General features: G+C 37.7%; 1 protein-coding gene across 1 annotated transcript in view; it reads left to right on the plus strand.

Annotated features, from left to right (window-relative positions):
• Nucleotides 1-7,026, plus strand: part of DROSHA (drosha ribonuclease III) — a 67,324-nt gene extending 60,298 nt beyond the window's left edge. Inside the window, 5 exon segments of the mRNA XM_079302924.1 lie at nucleotides 447-529; nucleotides 652-755; nucleotides 2,703-2,795; nucleotides 3,604-3,650; nucleotides 6,593-7,026. Coding sequence (XP_079159050.1) covers nucleotides 447-529; nucleotides 652-755; nucleotides 2,703-2,795; nucleotides 3,604-3,650; nucleotides 6,593-6,723 — 458 coding nt within the window. The 3' untranslated portion in view covers nucleotides 6,724-7,026.
• Nucleotides 7,027-11,744: the final 4,718 nt, after the last annotated feature.

Here is an 11,744-nt window from a genome sequence, read left to right on the forward strand (position 1 = left end):
GTGATAAATATTCTGCAAAGAAGGTTAATCTCTATCTTGTATATTTTGATATATTTTGCAAGCCATTCAGACCACTTGGCTTTTGCAAAATCCTGTAAACAAGTGGAAATAGCACACAAACAGGAGTGATTTATATCTAAATTATTTTATGGTACCCAGTAGTGATTTATTTGTAGGTATTTGTGGTCTCCTGGTTAAAATGTGAGATTAGGAGCAGAGTGTTGTTTCTAGCACTTTAAATGACTGGGTGGATTTGGGTAAATCACTTAATCTTTTGGTCAACTTGATGGTTTTTTTTCCCCAAGTATGCAGGATAATTTCCCCATCACTGCTCTGAAACATGATTGAATGTGGCTTTAAAGGACTCAGAGATACTTGTTTCTAAAAGTGCAAGCCAATAATGCTCTCCTTGGATGAGTGACAGTTTCTTTTTGCCCCCCCCCCAGCCTTTATTGCTGCCCTGTACATTGATAAAGATTTGGAATATGTTCACACTTTCATGAATGTTTGCTTTTTTCCACGGCTAAAGGTAAGATCAGTCAATTTTCAGTCAATTTCCCTTTCCTGCCACTGTGTTTTAACACATTGCGGCATTTGCAACTCTTACTACAATCTCTCAATCATAAAAGCATCTTTGTGGACTTCCTACAGGAGTTTATTTTAAATCAAGATTGGAATGATCCTAAATCTCAGCTTCAGCAGTGCTGCTTGACTCTCAGGACAGAAGGAAAAGAGCCGGACATTCCTCTTTACAAGTAAGAACCGGCATCTTATGGATGCCAGCTAATTATAAATCTTCCTTATGTATTGAGCAAGATGTGATCAGTCACCCTACATTTGTCCCATGGTTTGTTTTCATTGTCATTATCCATGCCCTCTACTCTCTTTGAAGATGGAAAATACTGTCTTCTAAGGTTTAGGTGTTTTAAGCCATTACAAGGAAGAGTTACTAAGCATTTTACCTTTACAGTTGTAAGGGAAAAACATAATTTTTATTTTGGAATATTTAATTGGCATAATTCTATATTTGTTTTTCTTTTAATGTAAGGAAAGGCAGTATTGTTGAAGAAAGAGTTAAACAAATGGCTGTTTTCTTATGAGGTCAGGATATCTCCATTCTATTCTCAGTAGCAGATTAAGTTTCTTGGTATTATTATGCAAACATAAGAGTGCCTTATGTTACACCTCCTAATTATAGGCACTGTTTCTCATCCACAGGCAGGCACTGAAGGGAAGCACAAGTTTTGGACATTTTTGCTGTGCAGTTCAGGTCACAAATGTTCCTGTGCTCAATGACAAAGAACTCAGGGCAGTACTTGTACCTTGGTTAGATACCTGAAGCTGGATGGGATAGAACTCCCTTTTCACTTACAGATTCTAAATAGTGGAATAGCTGCTTCAAAAAGATAATAAATAATAAACCTTAGGCTGTATGTTGCATCCATATCCATTCAATTAATGTAGGAAAGGGTGCAATGTTAGCCCCAAAGCAAGAGGGAAAGGAGGAAAATTCAAGGTTTATGTTGTTGGGATTATTATATCAAAAAGATACGAAGAGTGAGAGTGTAAGTGCATTTGTCACAGATACTAAAGTAAGGCTTCCAATGCAATGCAGCAGTTCAGTGACAGTGACACACACTGAACTTGGGAAGTGCCATCCCCTTAACACTGCAGCCAGTGCTCAACAGCTCTGATTCCTCTGTGTCTCTGTGGGAGGGTTCAGGGCTTTGTCTTGGGTGGGGGGATGAATTCAGTAAAAAACAATTTCCCATTTTTTAAAAAAACACTTAGTACCAAATGTTTGTTTTGTTTTGCTGTGATGATAAATTGATTTTTATAGTACAGCTCAGACCTAGTAATACTCTGTTATCTTCCTATTATCTTGTTAAATTCCTTTTCTTGGGGTTATCTGTTTCACTGCAGTCAGTACTATTGCTTTTAAATTCAGGATGGGTTTTATTTGCTCTTGTCAGTGCACAGAGAGATAGAGTACTTTAGTTAGATAGTTTAAAAATTGATGCGAAATTCGTGCTCCCTCTAAAAAGAAACAAAGTAGTGGACAGAACTTGATCTGAAAGTGGAGAGGGATTTGGGACAGCAGTAAGAAACTGCCAAAGAAGCAGTTCTTTGCACATCTAGGGAATTACCTTTTCCCTTTTAGATGGTTGTTGAGGTATGTCCTAGACTTCAGGTCAAATGGAAAGTTTGTTTTGTTTTGTTTTTCAAAGCTGATGTAAAATTTCTTTGTACTGTGATAATTCAGTGTAGAGAGCTACCACGTGTAATACAGAGTCCTTGTAAAACCTTGCTACCTGCAAAACTCTCAGGGATAAACTTCTAGTGCACACATAATTGTATGTGTGTGTTTATTTGCAAATGCACAGCTATACATAATTTATTACTTTATTAAAAGTGTTTTCAGTGTTTGAACACTTCACGTTTCAGTTTGCATTTTTACTTATAGGTTAAATAAAGTTTTAATTTTCATGTGGTGCTCCTGAGTGAACCTGGAGTAATAAACATGATCAATATAAATACTTTTCCAGTAATCTCTGGGTTAATGTGATCTACAAAGACATCCTTCAACCCTTGCTCTGTATTTTGCATTAATTGCACTGTATGTATTGACCAGACTGAAAGCTTGGTGAGTTATGTGCCACAAACAGATTTAATACTCCCTGCTTGAATATCTTTTCTTTCAGGACCTTGCAGACAGTGGGACCTTCTCATGCCAGGACATACACAGTTGCTGTTTACTTCAAAGGGGAAAGAATAGGATGTGGTAAAGGTCCAAGGTATAGTAAAAAATTAATCACATGGTGTTAGGGTGTGATGGTGTCCAAAATGATTAGCCATGGAGATAGATCACTGTATTGCCTGTCTTAGAAAAGGAAAACTAGAGCCTTCTTCAAACTTCTCTGCTTCAGGAATACCTGAAGGGTTCTGTGCTGCCATAATTCTGGACTTTAAGTTTTTTTTGGTGAACTTGTCTTCAAGGTTGCTGGCAATGACCATCTATTTGTGGCTCTTAGACTAGAAACAGCAGAACAGCTCCAAGGAAATAGTGTCTTTATCTAGGCATTTGCTACTGGATTGCTGTGCACCTTACACTGGCAAGTTAAGAGTGCTGCACTATAATGCTTTTTTGTTTGGTTGGTTTTTTTTGAGGTTACTACTTCTAGGCATTTTGGAATGGTTTTAAGGGATCAAAAACTTCAACCATGAAGCTCAAAAACCTCATTTTATGCTACCAAATCTGGTGGTAGTTATAAAAAATCCTTGATTTTTTTAATCATTCACGCATCATGTGGTTGTATTCCTTTTTTTCCCTCAAGTAAAAGCAAATACTTTAGTGAAGAATGGACTGGAATATTTCATTTTTGTTATTGATCTAAGTTAAGAAATATTCTATGGGAGCAGTAGTACTATTGCTCACATATTTATGGAAAGGCTGATATATCATACACTCTGGGAATTACTAGCTGCTGGTGATTCAGAAAGTTTCATTCCAAAACAGTAACTAGTGCTCCACTTTGTCAGAAACTTTAGTTTATTCTGTACAGCTTAGATCTCATGTAACATGTTTTTGTTTGGCTTTCACAGTATTCAGCAAGCAGAAATGGGAGCTGCAATGGACGCACTTGAAAAATGTAAGATATTTGGGCAACTAAGAATTCGTAGTTTATTTCCTTGTTGTTTAGTGAGGCAAGGTGCAGATTTTGTGGGGGATAAGTTTTGAACAGAACACATATACTAAGTGCTGTAAGTTTCTAAGCAGCAAGTTTTCTTCTTAGTACTTTCAAGACAGTTTTGTAGCAGTTGAAGTTAATACCATCCCAACAGGTATTTGTTAACAGGAGCTGATCAGCTACAGAGGATGCAACTTCAAGGGAACCCTGTGCAGTAAAGTTTCATTGAGGTTTTTCATGCTTATGGATGCAGTGGGATAAGACTGCATAGTTTCCATTGCTCAGGTTGTTTCACCCTTTAATTTAGGGGAGGAGGAAAGTGCGACCTGCGAAAATAAAATTTTGTCTCAGATTATCAGTACACTACGTTAAAATCTAAGAGGCAGATCCCCAACAATTTAAATCATTATTTTTCTGTCAAGAAGGGCTAATATCAGCTGCAGATTCAGGGATATGTGTATACATCTGCCTAAATTACGTGCTGCATATCTGGCATGGGAGCAGTCCTTCATTGAAATGTAGACTCAGATATGAATGATGTGGGCAAGCTTCTTATATGAAATAACTTCAGTCAATTGGGTTCAAGTGCCAGGTGTGGGTGACCTGTAAGCAAATAGATTACAAGCATTTTGTGCAGCAGAAATTCTCTATTGAGAAGAACATGGGTAGTACATTTTTGGCTTTTCATTCAAAGAAAATATATGCAGTTCTTCAGATGTCAAAGGTTTTTAATCTGCTATCTCTGCATCTGGAAATTCAAGAGCTTAAAAATTTCAGAATCTGTGCAGTTCAAATATGTTTTTATATCCATCTGCTAAGCATATACTTCTCACCACCAGTAAATTTGACAAGTAAAAATATGTAACTTCTCTGCTGAGTATCTGCAAGATGTTACTGAAATTTTCTTTGAGTGAATTTTCTTGTGGCAGTATCACCACTCAAGAGAGCTCTGAGTTTCATTGGCTATCAATCCAAGGACTTCACAGTTCTCTTCTGACATATGTATTTGTTTAAATACCACAGAACTCTAGAGGTCTGTGCTCCTGATGCCCTTCAATTCAAAACAGAGCCAACTTTCAAGTTAGTTTCTCTGTGCCTTGCCAGTCAAGTTTTGTCTTTTGGGATGGAGGTTACACAACCTTTAAGAGCCCCTGTTCTATTATGTATATGGTTGTTCAGTGCAGTTGTTTGGTTTGGTATGTTTGTTGGTTTTCTTAATGCATAAGTAGTTAACCTGAAGTCAGTAGTTTTCATATAACTATTTATATGATAGCTGTGATGAATTTATTACATGAGTTTCCTTCTTACCATCCTAAACATATTAGAACAGGTTGCTACCGAGCTGAATTACTAAAGAATCATGTTATAGGCACAGTGCTGAAAATCTGGTTTTCATTTTATGGGGCACATGAGCAACAAAATATCCCAGAACTCCATTAAACAAAGCACTAGTGTTTTAAAAAACAACAGCAATTTAAAACCAATTTTGTTTAGATTGCTTTCTGGTTTAAATAAATACACTCTCTTATGCCCAAGTTGTAAATAACTGATGAATAAACCTTTTATTCCTGTGGTATATGTAATAAAGGACACAAATTTCACTGACCAATAAAACAAGGCAGTAGAAAGTTATTCTATTCCACCACAAACTCCTGCAGTTTATGTGGCTTCTGCACCATAATGTCTAGCTGAGAATCCATGCTGCCTGAGACCCAGAAAAAGGAGGGAAAAGCTTGGTGCCAAAGAGAAAATAGCTTGGTGCCAAGGTACTCGTCCCTGAGAAGCCTCAGCTGAATTCTCTCTGAATAGCCAGAGAGAGAGAGAAAGAGAGCAGTCCTTTGCTGAGACCTCTACCAAATTTGTTTATGACTTTAAAGGTCAGTGTAGTAACCTTTTGCATTCATCTCAGACTGGGTAGGTAGCCAGTGCTGATCCCAGAGCTCTGTGTGATCCCAGCAGGATTTACCACCAACTGCAGCCTGTCACATACTCTACCAGCCCTTTGCTTTCTGACTGGCTGGAGGGTGCAGATCTCACAGATCTCACAGCACACATGTGAATGTCAGCACCCTGGTCATGCAGAAAACATCACATTCTCTGAGCAGTGCACTAAAGTGAGAGCAATTCTCTTCAATTATATAAGCTGCTTTTACAGCCTCAGTTCTAATGTGTACCTACACATCAGCCAATGGACAAATGCCTGAAAGCAGAAGCATCCATCTCCCCAGCTATTTCTATATCACCTCAACCTTGTCCAGTCTGTTTTAGGCAGTCTTCACTCATCCATGCTCTTAGACTACACTAAGGCTTCTTCTGGTACATAGCCAAGCATTAACTTTTTCAGCAACAGACCTAACTGCATTCCATCTTGCTGCACTATTACTTTCCCGTTAGGATCCCTGCTGTAGTGTGGGGCATATAGTTGATTCTGCATGGTCTAAAACAATAATAAAAATAATGGAAACATCTGTACAATGCTTGAAACCCGTGGCTCATACTTTTTGGAGTGAGAACAAGGCAAAAAACCCTGACAGCATTGACAGTAGTTCCACATCCATTTTTCAGTATTGACCACCTGTTGCTAAGGGAACAGAATGTAAAATCCAGGTAATACCTGACCATGTTGCTTTTTATATTATATATACAGGATTTTATATTTTATTTTTTTGAGTGTATTAAATTTGGCAGTGCTTTATAGCAGGAGAAACAGATGTAAAGAAATCATGAAGAAACCAAAGTGTTATAACATAGTCCTGGTTTACTAGGTATTACAAGACATAAATGAGTAAAAATGGGAACAACATTGTTCCCCTCTACCTTTAATAACATCAAAACCAAAATGAGCTGAGGCTTTCTCTGTTACCAGTTTATTTATTAATGTAAAATATTTCTCCTTGTGTCAGATAACTTTCCCCAGATGGCCCATCAGAAACGGTTCATTGAACGGAAGTACAGACAAGAGTTGAAAGAGTTGAGGTGGGAAAGAGAGCATCAAGAGAGAGAGTCAGAGGAGACTGAAGAAGCAAGGAAATAAAAGGATGGCACAGAAGCAGTGGCATGTTTACTTACTTAATAACTCTGACTGTGGCCTGTGGAGACCTAACCTAGTTTTTTGCAGATGATGAATGAAGAGTGCCTGTTGATATCAAAAAGAAAATTGTAATCTCTTCCTTTTAAAGTGTGTGCAAATATAGTATTTCTTTAGTTTGGTTTTTAAGTTTGGCTTTTTAATAAGATTTGGGTTTCAACCCTTCTAATTTTTATTAAAAGTTGTTGATTATTTTTATTATTTTTACTGTCTTGTATGAATTAATAAAGTATTCATTTCAAAAGCTAATAGGAGGGAAAGCTGTTTAACAATTGTCTCCTATGTCTAAGTGCTGTATTGTCAGTGACCAGCAAAGTTATTGCATGAACTCTGATATGGAGGAAGAAAGTATTATGAGAAACTGATTCAGCTGCGCACTTAAGCATGTACCTAATTTAAGTTTTGCAGCTAAATTTGCTTCTTGAGTCTGCTCAACCAGAGCTTTAAAGTTCAAGCCCTTTTTACAGAAAATAGTACAATAATTAAAAGGAGATACTCAGTTTTGCTTTGAACAGTGGATGACACATCTGAAATGTGACATAGATGTGTATGGAAGATTGAGGTGTTTTGCTATTAAATCACTGTTACAAGATTTGAAGAAGATAATTATGAAGCAAGAGAATGGCAGTTTTTGTAGAGAATGTACATGTAGTTTACATTAACAAGTTTAGTTTCTTTCTCAGCTTCTTGTTCTGTCAGATTGGTGTCTGCTTTAATGGATCTCTTTGACAAGAAGATACCAGTGTGGCCATTACTGTGAAATGGTGTACTAGAAACTCTCTGTATGGGTGCTGTTCCAGAGGGGCTCATTGAAAACACTTTTTGTAAAAAGAACGGTAGAATTTGTCCCCAAAATACATTCCAAAGGTGGCATGCAGTTTTAAGTCACCCAGTTTCCTTGATTTTTTTGGTGCTTGTGGCATTTATTAGACAGTTTCTTCTACAAAAGCTCTGAACAGCACCAGAAATGGAAAATCCACTGTGTCTGTTGGTAATTTTCTCCACTATTTACTAGCGTTGTTTGTTCTTTTAATTTTGCTGCTTCGAGCCATTCATTTCCATTAAGCTGGTTCTTGGTTCGTACAGTCCCTTGGTAGGTATTGTGTACTCATTTTTTATCTTTGTTTTCTCATAAGTGGAACTGGTTGAACCCTTATTTTCCTTAGCTGCAAGTTTTCTTCCTGAAAGAGAAAAGATGCTTTTTGGCTAGTCATTTATGCATTTTCTGATGTCCTTCAGGTGTATGTGTTAAAGTATGGGGCAGCATGCATGCACAAGTCTGGCCCAAGGAATTCATGCAGACTCATGGAAGAAAACTTTTGCCTGACAGCCACACTACACTGAGCAGCTCCTTCAGTGATTGTCTGAAGCACCTCTTTGTGGGATGGACATCAGGAAAAGCACTTCACTGCAGGTGCCAAAGTAGGCACCAAATGAAGCTGAAAAATTCGGACTACACAAATGTCTTCCCAAAGTTTCACTTTTGAGCTAATCAATATGTGTATTTTCAGAAGCATACTTTTCTACACTTGCAATGTGAGATGCACTTAGGTAAGGGGGGTTTTTTTACACTTGAGCCCACAACACTACCTCACTTCTTCCAGCCTCTATGATTTGCCTTTTCCTAATGGATTGATGCTTAAAATCCATTTCAGAGGATAAGAGAAAAGAAAAAACCAAACACATTGTGATTTAGAGTGATAATAAACCATTAAAACATAACAGAGGGAATAAAAGCAAGGTAAAGTCAGAGAGCTGCTCTCTGCTGAATGCTGCTGCCATTTGACTTTAGAGAAGTGATTGTAACTTCTTACAGCTTCAGTTGTTAAATAAAAGCTGAAATGCTTCTCAAGAGTCGGAAGCTTGAAAAGCACCAGCAAGTCCCCTGTCCACAAGCCTTTTGTATTTCAAATTCTTTTGTATAATTGCCCATCTGCTTCTGGCAGTAAGGTGAAATGGTGCAGTGCTAGAGGGCCAAGTGTAATTGTGTACACCATTATTTTATTTTTCCCTCTTAACTGTGACCAGTTTCATATGTTCAACGAATAGAAAATTACTTCATTTTCAGGTGTATGATTGCTTAGCAAATTTCAGTGTATTTGACATCACCAAAGTATCCCAGTGGAATTGTTAGCTCATAGTTTAACATTACTTTCATTATTCCTATATATAATTTCACTTTTCAGCTGTAAGAAGACTGCAGTCATATTCATATATATTTTCATTAAAATCTATTGAATTTGTCAGGCTGTTTTGGAGGAGGAACCCATGACTGTTCTTTTTTTCCTCTTTGACCCAGAAATTGCTTGGAAAAAACAAAATAATTCCTACACTCCAGTTACTGCAGTTAATGTATTTTAGGCTTTCCTCAATAAAATGTAGATAACTGTGGTTTTACAAGTGGGCTATTTTCCCTTTTTTTGCTGCATAAGTGTGGGCTAGGAAGATTGCCTGAAGCAATTTTATTTTCCTTGTCTTCAGAGCAAAAAACAAAAGGTAAAACAAATCTGTTTCCTTTATTCAAACCACAGTGTCTTTCTGCATATGGGCTGTCCAAAAGCAGTGGCTGTGAATGTTCCTGTTAATTTCAGGAGTTGTGTAGAATGTGAAAAGTGAGTCCTTTACAACAGATACCAAGGAGGGGAAGCCTCTTCAATTTGCCTTGGTAAAAATCATTGCACTTGTACTAATCATTAGAACAGCTGTAGCTTATAACTAGGCAGCTTGTGCTGCTCTTTTGTAAGTGTGAGGGGTCTCTGGTTTACTGATAAAGTCAGTCCTTTTTTGCTTCACAGCTGAACTATTCTCTGAGCTAAAAGTTCTCTTGCAAGATCATTGACTTGAGTTGGGTACAAGTAGATGAATAGAGAAAAGACTGAGATCTGTGTAAATCCAGCAGGTCCTGTGAATGTTTTTAATGTGAGTATGTACAAAGCATTGAATAGAATTGTAGCTGATTTGATTGGGGATTTAACTGAATTTGCATAAAATTCGTGATATTATTTGCAGACCCTAAGTTTGCTTTGTAAGATTTCAGTTTCTGAAAGATTATTTAGCAGCAGTACTAAGAGAACCTTGGTTTCTAAGATTGTTGTAAACATCGTTGCTAATAAAGTTTCCCAGAAAAGACTTCAGGCACAGTTGTTACTTGCTAAAACAATTTGGAAAGATCAAAAGGCAAATCCCGATCATCTGTCTCATCCCTACTTCAAAGACTCTGATTATACAGGCTACATATTTAAATGAAATAAGTGGTTCACTTGTAAAAAGTTTCTTTTTGGTGGAGTTTGTAAAGCCCTGTGAGAGCTCAGGGAGTTGTTCATCTGCATCATTTGCCACTGTGCATTGTCTTTGATGAGGATGGTATTGCGACAGAAATTTCTGTGACCCATACATCCACCCTGCTTCTCCCCCTTCTTGCCCACTCGCCAGGGCACAGATTCACATTCTTTCTGGGGTGCTAAGATTAAATTAGCTGTGCATATTCCTCTATCCATCAGGGAGCAGGCTTACCTTAGAGGGCCTTTCTTTGCCTCAATCATCCCTGCATTCCTCAAAAGAATTTCAAAGCCTTTCTTGAATAAGGGTATAAGTGATTTGCCTGTGCCTTACAATTGTACTTGAATGTTTCAGTCGTGTAATTTTGTTGCTCTTCACAGCACCTTTGTGGAGGGACTATTTATTCTGTTACTGAGAGATGAAAAGAATGAAGTTGTCACTGGGGGCCAGGGCTCAGGATGTCTGTGGGAGGGCAGTGATGTCTCATCCAGTGGATGCCTTGGTCTGTGGCTTTAGAATTGTCCTTGCAAGCCTGCTACAGTTCTGCTGCCATACCTCAGAGGGTCTTCAAGGGAGAAAGAAGAGCTTGGCCATGCAGGCTGGGCACTGGCACCCTCATCACCTTTTCCTGTGGAGACTTGGAAAACAATGATCAAGAAACTGGGGACTCTACTGCAAGAAACCAGAGTCCAAACAGTGTGCTGCTTGTGCACCTCTTGCAAAAAACAAACAAAAAAACAAACCAAAAACCTTCCACTTTGAGCAGACATTTCCAAAAATGCATTAGCAAAGGACAGGCTTTTGAGATGACAAATTGTGGACTTTTACTGGTGGCAGAAGCAGCACATACATCAGTGGTCCAGAAGTGATGCAGCAGTGATGGGTGGCTAAGTGTTTATCACTGGAGGTAGCTTGTTACTTATTAAAGATGGGGATGGTGGTCAGGGGAACCCATGGGACCCCACTGATGCAAGCTCAGCCAACATTTCTATAAAAAAATAAAGTTACTTCCCTGCAGGTTTCCTCCTTCAGTCATTTGCTCTGTCAGAACAGTTCTGACATGGTGACCAGTTTTTGCTGCCAACTAGAATTACAATTCAAATATTGCAACTGTTTCCAGAGGGATACTTGAACTGACAAACAAAAAGCAGCCACTTTTCAATCCAGCAGCATTTGAAAATACTAATACTATTCTGTATCCAAATATAAATTTCTTATTTATATTTTTAAAAATTAAATTGTGTAAGATAGGAATTTTTAATGATCTCATTGAATAAGTCATCCAAAACTGCTGCTCTTACCTTTTGTTCTTGTGATGAAAAACACTGTCAAATAAGTAAGGGTCTTTGAACTTTATCATTTATAAAAAATAAATATCATACCATCTGAAGGAAAGAAATATAATTTTTTCACTTATCCTCAATGTTTAAAATTTCTGTCATTTAATGCTGCTATCTGGTTCCCTCTTTCAAAACTTAAACATTTTAGATGTGTGTTCCACCTGTCAGAATGTGTCAGATTATACAACCAATACCTCATCTCGGTTGATGTCTGTACATTAACAATCAAAATCAATCAATATGTTATTGCTTTCTGATTTTTGAACCAGGGCCTGACCTACCATCCAAAACAGTGTGACACTTCCGACCTTATAAAACCTCAAAACTTTCAGAGAACTCAATGGCTTT

This window comes from Erithacus rubecula (assembly GCF_903797595.1).
Source record: "Erithacus rubecula genome assembly, chromosome: 3".
In the NCBI taxonomy this organism is placed as follows: domain Eukaryota; kingdom Metazoa; phylum Chordata; class Aves; order Passeriformes; family Muscicapidae; genus Erithacus; species Erithacus rubecula.